This window comes from Trachemys scripta, chromosome 4 (genome assembly GCF_013100865.1).
Source record: "Trachemys scripta elegans isolate TJP31775 chromosome 4, CAS_Tse_1.0, whole genome shotgun sequence".
NCBI lineage: Eukaryota > Metazoa > Chordata > Testudines > Emydidae > Trachemys > Trachemys scripta.
The window spans coordinates 134,320,447-134,342,999 of NC_048301.1; the positions used below are offsets into that span (position 1 = coordinate 134,320,447).

General features: G+C 46.9%; 1 protein-coding gene across 1 annotated transcript; it reads right to left on the minus strand.

The window, feature by feature from the left end:
- Positions 1–403: 403 nt before the first annotated feature.
- Positions 404–18,560, minus strand: MS4A1 (membrane spanning 4-domains A1). Its single transcript, XM_034767688.1, has 7 exons — positions 18,324–18,560; positions 14,274–14,414; positions 12,990–13,109; positions 6,556–6,618; positions 3,147–3,368; positions 2,558–2,632; positions 404–2,427 (listed from the first exon to the last, which is right to left on the minus strand). Exons 2-7 carry the CDS (start codon positions 14,364–14,366, stop codon positions 2,338–2,340), a joined length of 663 nt encoding a protein of 220 aa, XP_034623579.1. The 5' UTR covers positions 14,367–14,414; positions 18,324–18,560; the 3' UTR covers positions 404–2,337.
- Between the last annotated feature and the right edge of the window lie 3,993 nt (positions 18,561–22,553).

Below are 22,553 nucleotides of genomic sequence, written 5' to 3' on the forward strand. Positions count from 1 at the left end.
AGCAGCCTCCCTATCAGCTCCCCCAGTGTCTCCCCCACCAGTGGCCCCCGACAATTAATGCCTCCCCCTCCCTCCCAGCACATTCCACCTACTGTGATCAGCTGTTCTGCACCATACAGGAGGTGCGGGGGGAGGGGAGGGAGGGAGGGAAGAGGGGAGGAGTGAGTGTCTGGGGACTTGGGGAGGGGGTGGAATGGGGCAGGAAGAGGTGGGGACTTGGGTGGAGTGGGGGCAGGGCCTGAGGCAGAGCCAGGGATTGAGCACCCCCGGCACATTAGAAAGTCAGCGCCTATGATGACAAAGGACAGAATGCTTTCCTGTACTTTTAATCACACGTTGTGATGCTGATTCTAGCTTTCTTAAAGGCCATTCCCCTACCACAGAAAAAAAACACCCTGCTTTCCAAGTTTTTTTATTAGACAAATAACATGCTGAGCGTGATCATTCCCTGCTCATCATTAAAGGCCCAATCCTTCAAAGTGCCCAGCAGCAAACAGGACTGGGTACTGTGATTCCATGTGCCAGCTGGCATCATTAGACACAGAGCTAGTGTGTTTATATTGGAAACATGAAACCAGTTCTAAACCAATTCTCTCTGGAGTACATTTCTCCCCTTGCACCTGGACAGTCTACAACTACAGAAGCTGTACAAATTTTAAGCAATAAGCAAAGCTTCAGGCTTTGAGTCCCTGATACAAAAGCATGGCTTATAACCTTGATATGAAGGCTGGGGATTTCATATGAGCTGAAGGCAGTTGGTGCTTAACTCCCTTGGGTTCCTTTGAAAAAGAATTGACAATCAAAAGGAACAAGGAAGGGATGATTAAAGATCTGGCTCTCTCAGATCAAGATTGTGGCTCCCTTACACAAGTGGCGAGTTGTTCCACTGGAACCAATAAGATTCTTCAATAAGTCTTCATTAGTAGAGCTGGGTGAATTTTTTCTGGTGTATAGTTAATTGGCCAAAAAAAAGCAGTTGCAGGTTGACGGAAACTGATGGCGAATTCGAGTTGAATTTGGCATAGTTTTGGCTGAAAAAAATTGCGGCGCGGGGGGGAATGTTCAAAGTTGAAACATGTCAACATTTCATTTAGAACTTCAGCTAGATTTAACTAACAAAAAAAACCCCACCACCAACAACAACTAAGGGTAAAAGACCCCAAAACAAACATTTTGGATTGAACAAACATTTAATTTGACCCAAAACAAAGTTTTTGTTGGCGGCAGCTTTGGTTTCTTGCTGAAATAAAAAAAATTTTTTTTTTTTTAAAAAGTGTCATTTTGGGTTGATCTGAAAACAAAAAGCTTGTCAGACCAAATCAAAAAAAGGCAATTACTCTCCCAGTTCTACTCAGTAAAGTAAAGGCTCCACAAACTGCCCCTAAGGGAAGCCAGACTTAAGGTAGTTTGGGTTATTTAATAGTTACTTTCCACATTTTCTAATGTTGGGTTTCTTGTAAATTTAACCGTAGTATTGAATTGCCTGGCTTTTAGGTAACTAAGACACCTGTAGGGATTTTTACCCTTATTTAACTGATACCTACCCTCAGCCTTTACTGCCAAATTCAAGCTGATCTTCACCAGAACTCTCCAGGGTCCTTCCCATAAATTCCTATTTTTCTAGGAAATTTCATCTTTCTACTGCTACCCATTTTGGCAAGAGAATCATTCAAAAGAGTGTCATAAGAATTATTTTATAATTAGGGAATGTCACATATTTGTCACTCTTACAGTCTCAGATGTAGCAGAGCTACTTCCCCTTTTAAACTCCATGTGCACTTAAAAACAGAAACCAGGGCTTAGAAAATTTCAGCCTAACAGGGTGAAATTTGGGAGCAAAGGGAAAAAAACCAACAATTATCAATAGAGGTTGCTGCTGCTATAATAGGGCTCTTCTGTTCTCCATGCTCTGTCTGGGAAATACAATAGCTCATCACCATGTGACATTTCAACACAGTCACGATGGCTTCCAGGATTTCTAAAGTTGCCAGGAAATCCATCCCATTTGGGAGATGAGAGGTAAGCCCACCACCCCCATACACTCAGATCAAGTGAGATTGAAAGAACCAACTCACGATCCCTTTTCAACCCATTATTGAAGAAGCTGGCATAAAAGTCATTTAGGAGGCGTTTTCCAAGAGGATGGATAAAGCTAGTGAGTCATTATTGTCCATCTTCCCTTCTGCGTACTGTGAAAACACATGCGATCTCTGGACCAGACTCAAGAAGAGAGAGAAGGGCATCTTATCTGCAATGGGAGGGAGAGATTCAGGTGCCACACATATACCCTGTTTACCCATGAAAGCTGCTTGGAGTTTGTTGGATGCTGCTGATAGACTACTGCCATGGAGGACTGGTTCCATTGCTGGACTGTGGTTGTGGGGGTGACAGCAAAGGAAACTCTGCCTTATGATCCTGTGCTTTATCCTGGAAGAAAAGACAAAATCATTACCTGGTGGGTCTCCTTGCCACCATCTTCCTTCTCCATCCACTCCCTCAGCTCAGACAAAGAACCCCCACCAGATACAGGTACTGACTTAATATCTTAAGTCCTCACCGAGTCGGAGGAGACAGCAGCTTTAGAAACGATGTTCTGGATTACAGAGAAGATCAGCATCAAGGCCAAGATGCCCTATGCCACACCGCCAAAAAGAGAGAGATACAATTAGTGACACTATCCTCTATGGACTAATAGGGCCAAATCTGGTGTCAGCTACATCAGTGCAAATCCAGAGTTAATTCCACTGAAGTCAATGCAGTTTGGCTTCAGGGGAGTTACACCAATATAACCAAGAGCAGAATTTAGCCCACGGAGAGAAAGTAGCACAAGGGCTTGACCAAAAACAAAACCCTATCAGTTTGCATAAAACAAGACTTGAACCATCTCTAATGTTTCAGAGAATTTGATGAGCATTTACTAAAATTATTTTCTAACAATGTTCCTCATGCTACCATGCATCCAAGTTCCAGGTAGTGCCTGTTGTCTTTAAACATCTCCCATGCTAATACTAAGGTCAAGGAGATTCCAGTGAATGTGGATAACTCTCCAAACCCAAGCGTTGACCCTCAGATGCTGAGCCATCACCAGTTCTAAATAGCTCAGAAGACACAGAATTCATAGCACCTTGTGGAACATCAGCACTTACCGTCTTGTAAGAACCGATGCTCTGACAGTAGTCCCAAGGGATGGGGCTTTTTTCACAGCGAAGAGGGAGAAGGAAGCTGACTAAGCGGATTTTATCCAAAATCGGGATGGAAACTTTATACTTGTTTAGAATGCAAATATTAATCAAATCAATTCCCAACATTATTCCTCCAGCTAATGAGGCAAGGAAGCTGATGGCATTCAACATATTGCTGCCTGTCTCCTGAAAGAGACACGCAGAGGGCATAGGTTAGGACAGTCATATCAATACCCAGACACATGGCCACTGAATTTTGAGCCATGTACATACATAAGCACAGCTACCCATATTTGCAACATTCCAGCCTTCTTTTGCCCCGTTCCCTCTGACTTCATCCCTCCATGCACAGGCTAAGAGAACAACAAAATAAACATATGGCAGGGAAGCTCTTCCTTTTAATAGACAGAGTGATTAGCAACACTCTATAGTTAAGGTTGCCTGAGTGTGAAAGGGCTTTTTCAGTTACTTAGAACTTTGTCAAACTTTTCACTTTCTAGGCTGCAATTTTCCATATTTGTTTTAAGCCCATGAGTGAACTTTTGGGGAAAATGAACAAAAACAGTTCAGCAATTTTTTTTAAGTACTAAGAGAGTGAAAAAAAATTAGATCGGAAATAAATGATTAAATTGCTAAATGAAGGATGGAGAAGTCAGGAAATGGCAATGTTAAGTGTGCTAATCACACCTGGATTCTATCTCCTTAATGGACAATTTTACATAGTTTTACATAGGATTTTTTGGTTCACTGGCAATTGTCAAAAATAAAAAAAATTGTTTTGGCGTCAAATTGAAATAAAAAGTTTCAGCAAATCAAAAAAAAAAATTCATTTTGAGCCAAATGAAATGTTTCATTACAATTGCAAACATGTTAACATTTTCTGAAAATTTAAAAATAAAATTCGAGGATAATTTGATTTGAAAAGTCAGTTCAAACCATTTCAAAAATGTCAAAACATTTTTTTCTGAATTTTGCTGTTTGTTTTCTAAATAAACAATTCAGTGAAAACACCACGAACTGACAAAACGCTACAAACTGGTCAAGTGTGTGTGCCTGCAATCACAGAGTTTGTGGAACGGGGTGGCACCTACCTCTTGCGAGTGCCCCCCCACCTGATGGTTTCTTTGGCCAGTCTTCAGTGACTCAGCCCTCCAGCGAAGCCACACACACTGTCTGTAGGTGGAACATAACAAACCCCTTCCAGGGTATGCCCTCTTTACTTCCCCCGGCCCTGGTATGGGGCCATAGCCCCAAGGCTTCCTCTCTGGAGACACTGTCTTCCTGCAGCCCTCCCTGGGCTCAGTCTTTGTTCAGTCCCAGCAGCCAGCCAGGAGCTCCTTCTTAGCACCCCCAGTTCCTTGCCGCACTGAGCTGTCCATGGTCCTCTGCTTTTTCAGCCAACCAGGAACATGGTCCTCTCTTTTCCAGGTCCAGGTAACAACTGACTGTCTTCACTGCTCCTTCTTATATAGAACTGCTGTCCCCTGATTGGCCACTCCTGCAGTCACTCTAGGCCCTTGGAGGACTTCTCTTCTGCTCCTGTCTGGGATGGGGAGTGGCAGGACCACAAGGCCTCCAGCAGGGGCCCTTTGGGCCTTCTCCACTGAAGATTTACACCCCAGCTTGCTGTGCACTAACTCTCCATCTAGATAAGCCCTTAGAATTCCAGTATCAGACCCTAGTTGTAGGTGGCCATCTAGGTGCCATCCCCAACTCTCCAGAGATTCCTTCCTCTTCCCCAGAGAAAACATGGCATAGATCCACTTCCTGGTCCCTAATGGGACGATTAATGCCTCCACAGGCAGGTAAATATCCACATCCTCTGGGCTCTCCTTTTAAAGGGAAGACTAATTCTGCAGATTAATTTAGACAGGGTCCACAAGGGATCCTCAAACAAATGAAGTCTGGGGGCGGGGGAGGTAATTTGATTGGTCTCTATAAATACATCAGGTTGGTAAACACCACGGATGGAGGTGAGATATTTACGCTAAAGGACAATGTTGGCAAAAGAAGGAATGGGGATAAACAGGCCATGAATAAATTTAGGCTGGAAATGAGAAGAAAGTTTCAATTCATTCAGGGAGCAAGGGTCTGGAACAACCTCACGAAAGCAGAAGTGGGGGCTAACAACCCAACTAGTTTTAAGATGGAGCTTGGTATATTTATGTGTTGGATTCTATGATGGGGTTTCCTACCATGTCAGGTGCCTGGACTCGATTATCCAGGAGGTCCCTTCCAGTCCTATCTCCTATGTTCTTAAACAGCAGTTTTGAGGGAGTTATTTTAAATATCAGTCCAGAAGCTTTTTCCCCAGACCCAAGTATGGGTCCACGTGGCCTAGTAGTTAGAATTCCCAGTTTTCACCTAGATGGATGGATCTTGATAATTGGTGTGAGGTGAAGATCCAAACCAAAACGACACAGCCTGCTCTGCTTCAGGAGGAAACAGCCTTCATTTCAGTTCACTGACTCCTGTCCAAGTCCCAAATGGAAACAAACAGAACCTTTTTCTCCAAGGATCAGATGGATCACTGCCCTCAGACCAGAAAGCTGTCGTCTCATAACTGCTGCAGACTGGACCTCTAGGAGGCTAATGAGCCCTAGCAGACTGATCTCTGTCCATTAACCCTTGCCTTCCCGGCCCTGAGTCCTATGGCTCTCTCATTCTTAGTTCTCTGAGGGATGGTATGTCCTGTTACACCCTGCCATATTAACCAAGCCGTTCAGATGGTGTTCAGTGAATGAGGCAGGAGGTCCACTCATGGAAGATTGAAGGATAAAGAAAAATATTGAGCAGAGCTGGCTCATTCACTGAGCCCCATCCAACCCATGCTCTGAAATCAGACTCGGTCATGCAGAGAAAAACTACTGCAGTAATGCAGATACACAAGGGGGCACCGTTAAAGCTGCATGGGCAACCTTAACTTTGGCATTTTCTAGCTTTTGCATACATGATGCCACATGTAATGCATATTTTTATAGAATCATAGAAGATTAGGGTTGGAAGAGACCTCAGGACGTCATCTCGTCCAACCCCCTGCTCTAAACAGGACCAAACCCAACTAAATCATCCCAGCCAGGGCTTTGTCAAGCTGGGCCTTTAAAACCTCTAAGGAAGGAGATTTCACCACCTCCCTAGGTCACCCATTATAGGGAATCGTGTTTCAAGCAAATCCACACGTACTTCTGTAGCAACCCATCTCTCCTTGAGTGAGAGGGGAATTCGTTCAATTCTGAGTTTCATCATTACATGCTCCTCCCCATGGGACACCAGCCATATCCCAGAGGGTGTTCTTGACAGACAATGGCTCTGATTTCTTCCCTTATTATTAACCTGTAAGTATCTCCCAATAACAGGAAACTGCATAGCTCACCAGACCCTCTGTGATATTCGTTGCAGTTGCAGCTGCAGCTGAGAGGGACCCAGAAATGATGAACTGTAAAGAAAAGAGTAAATGATCATTAATTAAGGTGAGGGTCACTTTAAAGTTTTAGATAAAGAGCTCCTCCCCCGACCCATCCATAGGTCTGAACATTCCATCCACCCACCCCATCCATCTACATCCGCCAACCCCAAGCATACGTACCCATCCCTCTCACACCTATTCATAGCTGTCTCATCTGTCCATCTCATTGACTACATCCTTCCTGTGACAAACAGCCTCATGAAAGCAGGAGTGGGGGCTAACAACCCAACTAGTTTTAAGATGGAGCTTGGTATATTTATGTGTTGGATTCTATGATGGGGTTTCCTACCATGTCAGGTGCCTGAACTCAATTACCCAGGAGGTCTCTTCCAGTCCTATCTCCTATGTTCCTAAACAGCAGTTTTGGGGGAGTTATTTTAAATATCAGTCCAGAAGCTTTTTCCCCAGACCCAAGTATGGGTCCACGTGGCCTAGTAGTTAGAATTCCCAGTTTTCACCTAGATGGATGGATCTTGACACCTGGTGTGGGGTGAAGATCCAAACCAAAACGACACAGCCTGCTCTGCTTCAGGAGGAAACAGCCTTCATCTCAGTTCACTGACTCCTGTCCAAGTCCCAAATGGAAACAGAACCCTTTTCTCCAAGGATCAGATGGATCACTGCCCTCAGACCAGAAAGCTGTCGTCTCATAACTGCTGCAGACTGGACCTCTAGGAGGCTAATGAGCCCTAGCAGACTGATCTCTGTCCATTAACCCTTGCCTTCCCAGCCCTGAGTCCTATGGCTCTCTCATTCTTAGTTCTCTGAGGGATGGTATGTCCTGTCACAGCCTGCCATATTAACCAAGCAGTTCAGATAGTGTTCCAGCAAACATGATTCTGGGATGTATTAACAGGTGTGTTGTGAGCAAGACACGAGAAGTCATTCTTCTGCTCTACTCTGCGCTGGTTAGGCCTCAACTGGAGTATTGTGTCCAGTTCTGGGCACCGCATTTCAAGAAACATGTGGAGAAATTGGAGAGGGTCCAGAGAAGAGCAACAAGAATAATTAAAGGTCTTGAGAACATGACCTATGAAGGAAGGCTGAAAGAATTGGGTTTGTTTAGTTTGGAAAAGAGCAGACTGAGAGGGACATGATAGCAGTTTTCAGGTATCTAAAAGGGTGTCATAAGGAGGAGGGAGAAAACTGGTTCACCTTAGCCTCTAAGGATAGAACAAGAAGCAATGGGCTTAAACTGCAGCAAGGGAGGTTTAGGTTGGACATTAGGAAAAAGTTCCTAACTGTCAGGGTGGTTAAACACTGGAATAAATTGCTTAGGGAGCTTGTGGAATCTCCATCTCTGGAGATATTTAAGAGTAGGTTAGATAAATGTCTATCAAGGATAGTCTAGACAGTATTTGGTCCTGCCATGAGGGCAGGGGACTGGACTCTATGACTTCTCGAGGTCCCTTCCAGTCCTAGAATCTATGAATCTATAAATTAGCCCAATTACATGTCACTTCACCTACAGAAAGAGAGTTAAAATAAAACAACTTGGTCCTGTCCCTTGTATCTTGATTCAAGTGATCAGGGAGCAGCCAGTAGCCCCACTAGTGTGCCAGTGATCAGAAAGCAACCAGTGGCCCATGGCAAGACATATGACTGGGTCAAATCAAAACAAAAATAGGAACATCTTATGAAACATCTATGTCACTCTTCTCTCTCTCTCTCTCTCTGATAAAGGATAAAGGAGTTTGAGGCGCAAGTGGTGTTCTCGTCCATCCTCCCTGTGCAAGGAAAAGGCCTGAGTAGAGACCGTCGAATTGTGGGAGTCAATGAATGGCTATGCAGGTGGTGTCGGAGAGAAGGCTTTGGATTCTTCGATCATGGGATGGTGTTCCAAGAAGGAGGAGTGCTAGGCAGAGACGGGATCCACCTAATGAAGAGAGGGAAGAGCATCTTCGCCAGCAGGCTGGCTAACCTAGTGAGGAGGGCTTTAAACTAGGTTCACCGGGGGAAGACCACCAAAGCCCTGAGGTAAGTGGAGAAATGGGATCCCGGGAGGAAGCACAAGCAGGAGAGCGCAAGAGGGGAGGACTCCTGTCTCATACTGAGAAAGAGGGACGATCGATGAGTTATCTTAAGTGCCTATACACAAATGCAAGAAGCCTGGGAAACAAGCAGGAAGAACTGGAAGTCCTGGCACAGTCAGGGAACTATGATGCGATTGGAATAACAGAGACTTGGTGGGATAACTCACATGACTGGAGTACTATCATGGGTGGATATAAACTGTTCAGGAAGGACAGGCAGGGCAGAAAACGTGGGGGAGTTGCGTTGTATGTAAAAGAGGAGTATGACTGCTCAGAGCTCCGGTATGAAACTGCAGAAAAACCTGAGAGTCTCTGGATAAAGTTGAGAAGTGTGAGCAACAAGGGTGATGTCATGGTTGGAGTCTGCTATAGACCACCGGACCAGGGGGATGAGGTGGATGAGGCTTTCTTCTGGCAACTAGCAGAAGTTGCTAGATCGCAGGCCCTGGTTCTCATGGGAGACTTTAATCACCCTGATATCTGCTGGGAGAACAATACAGACAATCCAGGAAGTTTTTGGAAAGTGTAGGGGACAATTTCCTGGTGCAAGTGCTAGAGGAACCAACTAGGGGCAGAGCTTTCCTTGATCTGCTGCTCACAAACAGGGAAGAATTAGTAGGGGAAGCAAAAGTAGACGGGAACCTGGGAGGCAGTGACCATGAGATGGTCGAGTTCAGGATCCTGACACAAGGAAGAAAGGAGAGCAGAAGAATACGGACCCTGGACTTCAGAAAAGCAGACTTTGACTCCCTCAGGGAACAGATGGGCAGGATCCCCTGGGAGAATAACATGAAGGGCAAAGGGGTCCAGGAGAGCTGTCTGTATTTTAAAGAATCCTTATTGCGGTTGCAGGAACAAACCATCCCGATGTGTAGAAAGAATAGTAAATATGGCAGGCGACCAGCTTGGCTAAACAGTGAAATCCTTGCTGATCTTAAACGCAAAAAAGAAGCTTACAAGAAGTGGAAGATTGGACAAATGACCAGGCAGGAGTATAAAAATATTGCTCAGGCATGCAGAAGTGAAATCAGGAAGGCCAAATCACACTTGGAGTTGCAGCTAGCAAGAGATGTTAAGAGTAACAAGAAGGGTTTCTTCAGGTAAGTTAGCAACAAGAAAAAAGTCAAGGAAAGTGTGGGCCCCTTACTGAATGAGGGAGGAAAACTAGTGACCAAGGATGTGGAAAAAGCTAATGTACTCAATGATTTTTTTGCCTCTGTCTTCATGAACAAGGTCAGCTCCCAGACTGCTGCACTGGGCAGCACAATATGGGGAGAAGGTGACCAGCCCTCTGTGGAGAAAGAAGTGGTTCGGGACTATTTAGAAAAACTGGACATGCACAAGTCCATGGGGCCGGATGCGCTGCATCCGAGGGTGCTAAAGAAGTTGGCGGATGAGATTGCAGAGCCATTGGCCATTATTTTTGAAAACTCATGGCGATCAGGGGAGGTCCTGGATGACTGGAAAAAAGCTAATGTAGTGCCCATCTTTACAAAAGGGAAGAAGGAGGATCCGGGGAACTCAGGCCAGTCAGCCTCACCTCAGTCCCTGGAAAAATCATGGAGCAGGTCCTCAAGGAATCAATTATGAAACACTTAGAGGAGAGGAAAGTGATCAGGAACAGTCAGCATGGATTTACCAAGGGGAAGGCGTCCCTGACTAACTTAATTGCCTTCTATGATGAGAGAACTGGCTCCGTGGATGAGGGGAAAGCAGTGGATGTGTTATTCCTTGACTTTAGCAAAGCTTTTGATACGGTCTCCCACAGTATTCTTGCCAGCAAGTTAAAGAAGTATGGGCTGGATGAATGGACTGTAAGGTGGATAGAAAGCTGGCTAGATCGTCGGGTAGTGATCAATGGCTCCATGTCTAGTTGATGAGGTTCAACAAGGACAAGTGCAGAGTCCTGCACTTAGGACGGAAGAATCCCATGCACTGCTACAGATTAGGGACCGAATGGCTAGGTAGCAGTTCTGCAGAAAAGGAACTAGGGGTCACAGTGGATGAGAAGCTGGATATGAGTCAACAGTGTGCTCTTGTTGCCAAGAAGGCTAACAGCATTTTGGGCTGTATATGTAGGGGCATTGTCAGTAGATCGAGGAACGTGATCATTCCCCTCTATTCAACATTGGTGAGGCCTCATCTGGAGTACTGTGTCCAGTTTTGGGCCCCACACTACAAGAAGGATGTGGAAAAATTGGAAAGAGTCAGCGGAGGGCAACAAAAATGATTAGGGGTCTGGAGCGCATGACTTATGAGGAGAGGCTGAGGGAACTGGGATTGTTTAGTCTCCAGAAGAGAAGAAGGAGGTGGGATTTGATAGCAGCCTTCAACTACCTGAAGGGGGGTTCCAAAGAGGATGGAGCTCAGCTGTTCTCAGTGGTGGCAGATGACAGAACACGGAGCAACGGTCTCAAGTTGCAGTGGGGAAGGTCTAGGTTGGATATTAGGAAACACTATTTCACTAGGAGGGTGGTGAAGCACTGGATGTGTTACCTAGGGAGGTGGTGGAGTCTCCTTCCTTGGAGGTTTTTAAGGCCCGGCTTGACAAAGCCCTGGCTGGGATGATTTAGTTGGGAATTGGTCCTGCTTTGAGCAGGGGGTTGGACTAGATGACCTCCTGAGGTCCCTTCCAACCCTGATATTCTATGATTCTATGATAGAAGGATGTTGATTTATGATCTATTCAGCCGATAGGTAAATATGAGAATGCATCTGTCCAGCGTGTCTACAATTAAGGTTGGATTCAGTTTTTCACTTAAAGCATGGATTCAACTGCTTTGTTGTCGCTGTCCAATATAGTATTTCTGTAACACACACTGAGTCTTTATCACTTTCTAGTGGCTGGTTCATATAAAAAGTTTTAGACTTACACAGCTTCCAGCTATAGAACTTAGTTCTTTAGCATAATCAGTAGAGGCTTTCAGTGTTTCCCGGTTCAAATCCCACTGCTCGCCCTAGCAGGGCTGCTTACACATCATTCTCCAAATTGCAGGGGTGGAGTAAAGACTGAATTTGCTGAAGATTTTCAACTAAAATCCACTATTTAGTTTCTCAGGGGAAAATAATTAAAAATGGGACCTTTAAGCCTCCCCCTCCTCAGCATCTCACCTTCTTTTGGACCCTGTTTGCTAACAAGTGACTGTGGTTTTTTATCCCTGACACCTCCCATATTGCTAAAACTCACTGCAAATTAGTGACAGTGTACATTTGAAGAAGTTAGGTTGCAGTTAAGCAAAGTTATGAAGGATCACTGTTTTTGCCATTGTTGCTGCAATTTTCCCTTACTCAAAATGACTGCCATTTTCCATGATTTGCAATGGGATTGAAGCTACTCATGCCCTCAATAAACATGGTCACTGGTGTATGCCTCTACTAAAGATGGCTGCCACAGCCCATTGTTTCCATTGGAACTGAAGCCACAGATTGCCCTCAAGGAAGATGGCTGCCATTCCACTAAAGCCTTGCCGCATAAAAATGATGTTGCTTCTATGAACACTAAGGTTGCTAGGTGTCTCGTTTTCGACCAGAATGCCCGATCAAAAAGGGACCTTGGTGGTTCCAGTCAGCACCGCTGACCAAGCTATTAAAAGTCTGGTCAGCGGCGCAGCAGGGCTAAGGCAGGGTCCCTGCCTGCCATGGCTCCGTGCAGCTCCTGGAAGCAGCGGTATGTCCCCACACTGGCTCCTATGCGGAGGGGTAGTGAGGGGGCTCCTCCGCATGCTGTCCCCACCTCAAGGCTCTGCAGCTCCCACTAGACAGGAACTGCATCCAATGGGAGCTGCGGGGGTGGTGCCTGCGGACAGGACAGCGCGCAAAGCGCCGGGCCTCACCTCTATGCAGGAGCCAGACGGGGGACATATTGCCGCTTCCAGGAGCCGCCTGAGGTAAGCACCGCCTGGAGCCTGCGCCCTCGACCCCCTCCCACGCCCCTACCCCCTGCCCCAGCCTGGAGCCCCCTCCCTCACTCTGAATCCCTCAGCCCAGAGCTCCCTCCTGCACCCCAAACCCCTCATCCCCTGGATGAACTCACAACCCTGGATTTAGCAGGTCAATGCTCAAACCACTGAGCTTTCCCTCACCCCTATTGCTCTGCCCAAGTGGTGCGATGGGGGCGCACCGAATCTGTGTGGCAGTATTTATGGACATCACATTTAGAATCCATGAAGCCACCCCTCCACTGCTTTTCTCAATACCATGTTTATCCAGCCATCAATCCATAACTCCTCATCGTTCCTATCCCTAGAGCTAGCATCCATCTAGCCACCCCTGTGTTTCAGCAATAATAATTCCATGTATTCCACTTACAAGTCCTGCTCCCCAGAATGGGTACCAGGAAGCCATGCACAGTGGGACAGATTCTTTTGAGGAGAAGAACAAGATGCCCCCGAGGCCAAGGTGTATTAAGGCGATGATGATCTGTATGGCCTGAAGGCAGAGAACAAAGTCAGTACAGTCAGTAAGATTCTCCTAATGATAAGCACTTACCCACCTCCGAAGGTGTCCAAAGCATTACATGCTAATTAATGAAACACATTAATTACTTAAACCTCACAACTCCGTATGGAGTTGAAAGGGACTAACAGCTGCCATCATGGGCTCTTGGATCCAAACACAATCACAAACCTCATTACAGCTAATGGATGGGCCAAGCACATTCCTACAGGCTCAACAGAAGGTGGACTCAAGCCCGTTTATGTAGTAAAGGCAGCAGAAAACAATGGAGGCTACTGCCCAAGGCAATAGGTGCATGGCAGGTCAAAACTAAACCATGTGGGCTATGGGATTTTCCTGGTTGCAGACTCAAGGGCTAGGAGATTGGTTGCAGCTCTATGTGTTGGAGGCAGAGAAAAGCCAGGAGAAGCAGTTGTAAGTGTGACCCTGAGAGGAAAGTGAGACAGAGCTGTTTGGGCACACAGCTTACTAAAGAGGCAGACATTGGGGATTTTTGAGCCAGGAAGCTGCATGCTACTGTTTGGTTCTACTGCGTTCAGGAAAGAAGACTTTGTGGACATTCTTTGTAAATAAACAAAAGCACACCAAAGAATATACCCGGCTTAGCATCAATTTCTCACCCTCATGGAAACAACTCAACAATGCCCTGAATATTGGCTAACTGCTCATGCCAAAGGCTAACAGTATAGATATTAAAGTGTGAGTATTAGGTTATTAAAAGAGGGGGAAACTGAGGCACTACAGCAGTTAAGTGGCTTGCCCAGGACCTCACTGATTCAGAAATCGAGCATTATTTCCATGCTCCCAGGGGGATTAGAAGCATTGCAGAATGAGTTGTCCAAGAAGGTTTGGAAACCTCACCATAAAAAACCCACCACCATATGCAATGTTCTTAACTAGTTTGAATTGTCTCTTCCCCAGGCAAGGTGTGGGTGCATAGCATTAGCCTCAGATTGGTGAAGATCAACCCCAATTTCCCCCCTCCTCGAGGCCATATCATGCCCCCCCCTTTTGGCCCATGGGGTGGTGGTTCACATGAGGTTTGGCAGCCCCTTAGGGGAACAGCAGACATTCCTCCATAGTGAAATGGGTGCCCCATCTCCCATGCACACAGGTTTGAGAAGGTAGCAGATTTACCCCTAGCGCCTCATTCTTTCTTGGGAATTTCCTCTGAGTGTATGGGGGGATGAGCAGGGTCACATTGTTGGTTGCAGTCCCAGGAAAGGCCATGGCATATCAATGGCTGATGGAGAAAGACACAGCAGAGACACGGCTTATCTAGGGAGAGAGATCAAGAGAGGTTAATTTATGAGCAACCAGATCACTATTGGAATCATTGTTACATCATGTTGACTTGGCATGGGCTGTTCATCGCCAGGGACATGGATCCCATGTCCAATCCTCTTGCAACAGGGAGTGTTCTGTAGCACACAGGAAGGGCATGTCTTCATATCTTCCCCATGCCCCACCTTCCTGCGGGGGAACATAGGATTACCACTGTATAAGGCCCCCTTTATAGCTACCAATTTGGTTTAAGGGCTGTTTTTCAGCTTACACTAAATGGGAAATCCATGTAGGAGCAGATTCTGATCTCAACTGCGCCAGTATAAATCGAGAGTAACTTTCTAATGGCTGGTTGTTGGTGTAGCCAATGGCCCCCTCCCCCACTGGGTTTCAGCTGGTGTAATAGAGAGCAGAACCTGGCCCTGACAGTCAGTGGCTACCCAAGGAGCACGTTTGTACTGAATGACTGCAAGATGACTGGGTGAATCAGGAAGAGATCCCATCAAGCCAGTTGGCTTTATATGCCTGCAGCTGTATTTCTTCTTGCTCTGTCTTTTAGGTTAAGAGTTTTCAAAACTGATCTTCAGTTTTCCTAGAAGGGCCAGACATCCAGAACCAGAGCCTCAGCTGAAGTCACTGACATCAGAAGAGGATCTGACACCTAACACTCAATCAAGAGTGGATATAGAAAGGAGTATATGTGAAGTAGGTATGTGTCTAAGGATGTTTGTAATGCCTCATCCACTGGTGGATCCTTCCATTGCCTCAGTTTCCTCACTCTTCAGTCAAACCACCACAACTGGAGCATTTGAATTACGATCCTCTTCTTGGTCACAACATAAAACAACAGCTTAACTCAAAACCAAGCTCACAGTCCATTGCATCCCTTCTTGGCTTCTAATTCCCTCTTAGGAGTTTTGCTCCTGCCCCATACACAGATAGCTCCAGCCAGGCATTTCCTTCTGGGTGGCATAGATAATCTCTTCCCTGCTCCCCTATGGTCCCCTACAGGTCTCTCTCACTTCCCAGGCCCCGAGTCTCCCTTCCACTCCTTTGAGTCTCTTCCTCAGCCTGGCCTGTATGTCCCAATAGGCTTGCGTCTGAATCACATGCTACTACCATGTGACCCCAGGACTTTTCCCCTTCACCTGGGGAGATGGGCTAAGCCTGGCCCAAGTGCAGCTGAGCCCCGGCCCCCTTAAAGGGCCAGCTGCCCCTGTGACTAAGACTAAGGCCCAGATCCACAAAGGTATTTAGGCTCCTAACTTCCACCTTTGATGGAAGTTAAGAGTCTAAATACTTTTGTGGATCTCGGCCTAACTCCACACAGCCCTGCCCTTTGAGTTGCCATTCACATCCCTGCAAACTGAGTGTAAAACAGTGCCATTCTGCTGTGCAAACTCATTTTGCAGTGGTGTAAATGACAACACAAGGCACCAGGCAATGATGAATTAGACCCAAAGGCACTAAAGTTTGGGTGATGTCAACCAGAGTAGCTCCAGGGAAGTCAGTGGTCCCATGCCCATTTACACCAGCCTTAGGCTCACTTCTCATAGAATTATAGAAGATTAGGGTTGGAAGAGATCTCAGGAGGTCATCTAGTCCAACCCCCTGCTCAAAGCAGGACCAATTCCCAACTAAATCATCCCAGACAGGGCTTTGTCAAGCCGGGCCTTAAAAACCTCTAAGGATGGAGATTCCACCACCTCCCTAGGTAACCCATTCCAGTGCTTCACCACCCTCCTAGTGAAATAGTGTTTCCTAATATCCAACCTAGACCTTCCCCACTGCAACTTAAGACCATTGCTCCTTGTTCTGTCATCTGCCACCACTGAGAACAGCTGAGTTCCATCCTCTTTGGAACCCCCCTGCAGGGAGTTGAAGACTGCTATCAAATCCCCCCTCATTCTTCTCTTCTGCAAACTAAATAACCCCAGTTCCCTCAGCTTCTCCTCGTAAGTTATGTGCTCCAGCCTCCTAATCATTTTTGTTGCCCTCCGCTAGACTCTCTTCAATTTGTCCACTTTCCAATTTCTTTCTTTTCCAGTTTCTCTCATTTACATGGGAACAAACCAGAAATAACCCAGATGAAGTCAGTGTGTGCAAGAGAGGAGAATCAGGTCCTTGGTTTTTATCTGCTAGCACAAGATCCTCTCTCCTCTGTGTCTGTAGAGCTCATTGCTAGTCTGTGCAACTGGACCACATTCATTTCACAAATGCTATCTCGCTCCTTTCACAAGCCCCTTCTGATATCTCTGCTACATCTGGAGCTTGCTGCTTTTGACCACAGCATCACCACAGCGCACTGAGAGTAGAGATGTTTTCCTTCCTGAGCAGTATTCAACACAAGCAGAGCGGAAGTAGCCAATGGTATTTCTTTGTTCTTATCAGCCTTAATAGAATGTACTGTTCTCTCTGGTCAGGAGAGGCCATGAAGTATTTTAAAAAGCTGAGATTACAGAATAAAGGGGGAAGGGACCGAAACCACTCTTGTCCTGCCATCAGTTTCATGCATCTCCTCTGTTCCACTAAACAGAGCTAGCTAATGTGGGTGAGGGGCATAGGTAGCAGTCATCTGACTTGTGGTGTCCTCTGTTGACTGAGTTCCCATGGGGAAGCATACACCCTAGGGGTCCTTCTGCCTCCCAGAGCAACTTCAGTATCCGTGGTGCCTGAAAGAGCCAGGCAGGGCACAGGCAATAAGAACTCCTGCCACATAGCATGGGGAGGGGGAAATTCATCAGGATCCACAGAAGAAAAGAGTAGGGGAAGATGAGTTTATACAGCAAACAGAAAAATCAATCCTGCTACCGCTCCACACCTCCCATTCCCCCAGAGCTTCAGAGCCTGCCCCTTCTACAACCCCCCACATTCACTTCTGCCTCTCTCCCCACTCGTGCTTTGGAAAGGGGAGCAGCCACAGCTTGGAAAGGGAAGCATCTCCATTTTCAGGGCATGCATTGTTCGAGGACAGAGAGCTTTGCTCCCTGGGTAAGCGCACATGGTGCAAAGAGGCATAATGTGGTCAGCCGGGCCCAACTCTACAGAGTGTAACTTGCCAATGTAACAAGCATGTTCATGGCTCCATCCTGCTCCTGGTGAAATCAGCTGGACTTCCACCATTGACTGCAAACCCTCCATTGCTCAAAAAAGCATGAGAGTTTGTTCTTGGTACAATGGTAACTCCTCTCCAATCATCAAATGGCATAAGGCAATATCTACCTAAGGTCTTTAGCTTCCCAGCACCCCTGTGAGGCAGGGCAGTGCTGTTGTCCCCATTTTACAGACAGGGAACTGGAGCACAGAGATATTCAGTGACTTGCCCAGCATCACACAAGAAGTCTGTAGAAAAGCAGGAAATTGAACCTAGGTGTCCTCAGTCCCAGACGAATGTGCTAACCACTGAACAATCCCATCTCTCCTAGATCATACATGGAATTCCATGTAATAACCCTGTGCTTATGTAGGTATTTCTACAGCATTTATACCATCAGTGCAGTGAACTGTACTAAGAAGCATTGGATTGGGTTCTGATCTCATTTTAGCTGGAGTAAATCAGGAGTAACTTAAACAGAGTCACTCCAGATTTAAACCTATGCCATTAGGATCAGAATTGGACCCCAAATGTGCCATAAATCACATGCCCTTCAACCCCATTAATTCCAGGGGCATTGCATATGAGGTAAGCTAGGGTGAAATTTGACCCATTCATGGTAACATTAATTTCAGAACCACATTATCATTCACCCTGAGAGTCAAAAAGCCATTTCATCCATTCCTCAGAGCTTGGAGAAGAATCTCTTGACATTCCTGAGCTAACAAACTTTCATTAAAGCTTCTTGCAGGTAAGAGACTGTGAAATTATTGATGCACATTAGCTAGTACATGAAATTAACAGGATACCTGTCCGGTCAACCACCAGTGCCGCCTTTGTCGTGTTGCAATGAAGAGCTGGACAAGGTCCAAATGGAGATTCAAAAAGCCACTTCCTATTCCTTGTCTGAATGAAGACAAACAGGAGAGCAGAGGTGGGACCCAGCTTTATCTCAGGCAGCAGAAATAGAAAAGGAAGATGCCTCCAAAGGAAACATAGGATTTATCTGCCTTTCTTTCAGGCTTCTTGCCTCTCCTCTTAGCTTCTTGTAGCCAACTGAGTGCTTAACTTGTGCTGCACGGTCATGTGGTTTCAGAATACCATCAGAAACAAAACATTCATTTCCTGCAGAACAAAAGAAAAGGAACTAGATGTGGTGAAATGATGATTTTAGTGCCACGATGGGTGGTCGAGGGAAGCAGCCAAACAATCAAAGATCAGAGCATCTCTCTGCCCCAAGGGCTGTTCTTGGGGAACACTCCTAGTCCCATTACAGCTGATTAGGAGTTTTGCCTTTGACTTCAATGGGACAGGACTCTTTGGCCCAGATCTTCAAAGGTGTTCAGATGCCCAACACTCATTGATGTCACTGGGAGTTAGAGGCCATTTAGGATCTGGGCCTCAGTGTTTAAAATAAATCCGTGGAGCAGATTTTCTACTAGTCGGGGGGGAGCTCTATTGACTTCTCTCGAGTGTCATCCATTGGCATCAGCAGAGACATTTTTCTGTGTGTGTGTATATGTGTGTGTGTGTGAGAGAGAGAGAGAGAGACAAACACACACATGTACACTCAGTTGCTCTTTGCAGGCAGGTACCCTGAATTTGTCTGTTGCTGCTTCCCATTTGATTGGAGCTATCTCCATCCAGCCATTCCCAAGACACGGCCGGCAAAGGCTTCTTTAGTGCAGAGGCTGTTGATCAGGGTGTGGTGAGAATGCTGCTGTCCACACTCCCTGAAAAGGCTGGAGGGGTCAGATTGCTTCACACTCAACTGGCTTTCAGCCAACTGCTGGTGGCCCCTGAGAAAGTTGTCCAAGAGTCATGATTGGCTGGGTTGGTCCTTGCCCATCAGTCAGTTGCCAGGACAGCAGTGGGCTGGGTGAGGGTTACATGACCTAGGTAAGGAAGTCACCAGCATCCCGTGGTATGAGTGTAGTTGCTGGGTCCAGTGAAGCCTTTTTGCATTCCTTGTATCTGCCGCCACTGGCTTTCACAGTGGCTGTTCTGAGTAGTCATCATGGAGGGTTAACCTTCCTCAGCCATTGGACTTTCCCTGCCACCTGGTAGAAGAATCATAGAAGATTAGGGTTGGAAGAGACCTCAGGAGGTCATCTAGTCCAACCCCCTGCTCAAAGCAGGACCAACCCCAACTAACTGGTGTCTAGGTTGGCCTGCGGGAGCTGCTTGTCCAGTTTCTATGCAGATGCCTACAAACATTTCTAAGCAGTTTCACCAGCAAGAGGTTTCCCCGCTGGATGGTCCATCCCTCACAAGCCTAGTCCTCTGCATCCTGGGCCCAGGTAGCAGCACTTCCCGTCTGATGATGTCTGACCTGTGTGGGTGGATTGTAGAGCTGGGATTTTCTAGACATGATAGTAGTTGCCACTGCAAGCCATGGTCCCACCAGAGATAAATGCTACCAATGGAAACTGCAGACAGTCACACGCTGAGCTAACGGGAGCGGTAGCTCCACAGGGCCTAGCAGTTCTACAGAGCTCGTTATAGAAGCAGCGTCCATGTATCAGTCTAACGGTCGCCTGCCCTTGTAAAGAGGCTTTGCTTTAATATATGTTAGGTCCCACTCAGAAATCTGTGACCATATTACCTCCCTCAGCCCTGAGCCAACCCCACCATAGCACCCCAGCCAAGTGCTAGACATGGAGAGATGAATAAATACCAGGCAGGGTACGAATCAGAAGTACTGAGCCCCCCCACCACAGCTCCCACTGATAAAAGAGAGAGCAAGGGGTAGGCTAAGCACTTTGAAAATCTGGCCCAAAGGCTCAGATCCTCAAAGGTTTTAAGCCCCTAGCACGCATGGATTTGAATGGATCTTGGTCTAATTGTCTATGGGCCAGATCCCCCGCTGGTGTAAATCAGTGCTACTCCATTTGAGTCAATGGCTTCAGTAAGCTGTGCTTTATGGCTTTAGTTGGCTGTGGTACACTCCTTGCAGTGGTTTACCATAGACCCAGATAACTTAATCCCTTCCCCAGGGAGATCTGTCTCTATCTGGGCTATTTGACAAGTTGGCCTTGAACCCTGTAAAAGCCCATATGTCTTGTGAAGACACAGGTGCTGTACTAACATCCCCTGGGCCTTGCTGTGAGAAATCAGCCTGAGTGATAGTTTTCCTGCTCTTAATATGCTTCACAAATTGAAAAAAACTGAGCTTTGCAGCTGGCTGTGGTGGTTTCCGCCACGTCAAAACACAAATGCGCAGACATGACAACAAAGCGAATTCAAAGAATTGATGGTATATTGTGGCAGTTATGAAACAAACAATGTTCCAGCTGGGTCCTCGCTCCTCCCCTGGATCTACTGCACGTCAGCTCTCACTAAGGGGCAAATCCTCACGTGGTCTCAAGAGGTGTCATTTACTACAGGGCAAGGAGGGCATTTGCCCCCTCCAGACTGTGGTTTGCCTCACCCCCTGTGATGGGGTTCGACTCACCACCGCTGGTGCCTCCTGCCGGTTGCTCCGGGAATTAGTTCTCGACTGCTGCGGAGCACCCTCGAGACGTGATGTCGGGCTCATAATTAGCTCTGCTGCCCTGGGACCCTCATGGCTTCCTGCTCAGCGGCGTCCTCCTCCGGATAGTCTCCATTTACTTCAGGACACTGCCCTTCGGCACTGCCCACTAGTCCCATCTAACCCCCTTCCGGGGGAGTGTTGGGCCTGGTCTACACTACGACTTTAAATCGGATTTAGCCGCGTTAATTCGAATTAACCCTGCACCCGTCCACACAACGACGCCATTTAATTCGAAATAAAGGGCTCTTTAAATCGATTTCTGTACTCCAACCCGATGAGCGGAGTAGCGCCAAAATCGATTTTAGTATTTCGAATTAGGGTTAGTGTGGCTGCAATTCGATGGTATTGGCCTCCGGGAGCTATCCCACAGTGCACCATTGTGACCACTCTGGACAGCAATCTGAACTCAGATGCACTGGCCAGGTAGGCAGGAAAAGCCCCGGGAACATTTGAATTTCATTTCCTGTTTGCCCAGCGTGGAGAGCACAGGTCACCACAGATAGCTCATCAGCACAGGTAGCCATGCAGGCTGATAATCGAAAAAGAGCGCCAGCATGGAGCGTACGGGAGGTACTGGATCTGATTGCTGTATGGGGAGAGGATTCAGTGCTAGCAGAACTTCATTCGAAAAGACAAAATGCAAAAACTTTTGAAAAAATCTCCAAGGGCATGATGGAGAGAGACCACAATAGGGACTCAGATCAGTGCCGCGTGAAAGTGAAGGAGCTCAGACAAGCCTATCAAAAAACAAAGGAGGCAAACATCGTTCCGGGTCAGAGCCACGGACATGCCGCTTCTACGCCGAGCTGCATGCAATTCTAGGGGGGGCTGCCACCACTACCCCACCTGTGACCGTGGATTCTGGGTCGGGGATAGTCTCATCAGCTACACCTGAGGATTCTGCGGACGGGGAAGAGGAGGAGGAGGAGGAGGAGGAGCTTGCAGAGAGCACCCAGCACTCCGTTCTCCCCAACAGCCAGGATCTTTTTCTCAGCCTGACTGAAGTACCCTCCCAAGCCAGTATCCAAGACCGTGATCCCATGGAAGGGACCTCAGGTGAGTTTACCTTTTAAAATATAAAACTTGTTTTAAAAGCAAGCGTTTTTAATGATTATTTTGCCCTGAGGACTTGGGATGCATTCGCGGCCAGTACAGCTACTGGAAAAGTCTGTTAACGTGTCTGGGGATGGAGCGGAAATCCTCCAGGGACATCTCCATGAAGCTCTCCTGGAGGTACTCCAAAAGCCTTGCCACAAGGTTTCTGGGCAGTGCAGCCTTATTCCGTCCTCCATGGTAGGACACTTGACCACGCCATGCCTGCAGCAAGTAATCTGGTATCATTGCCTGACAAAGCCTGGCAGCGTATGGTCTCGGTGTTTGCTGGCATTCAAGCAACATCCGTTCTTTATCTTGCTGTGTAATCCTCAGGAGAGTGATATCGCTCATGGTAACCTGGTTGAAATATGGGAACTTAATTAAGGGGACAGAGGTGGCCGTTCCTACT

Excerpts from the sequence above, each read along its gene's own strand:
- MS4A1 (XM_034767688.1), bottom strand. The coding sequence starts at position 14,366 with ATGGCCTTTCCTGGGACTGCAACCAACAATGTGACCCTGCTCATCCCC. Across the intron at positions 13,110-14,273 it reads GAAAGAATGAGGCGCTAGGG|GCCATACAGATCATCATCGC; the intron begins GTAAATCTGCTA and ends CTCTGCCTTCAG. Across the intron at positions 6,619-12,989 it reads CATTCTGGGGAGCAGGACTT|TTCATCATTTCTGGGTCCCT; the intron begins GTAAGTGGAATA and ends TTTTCTTTACAG.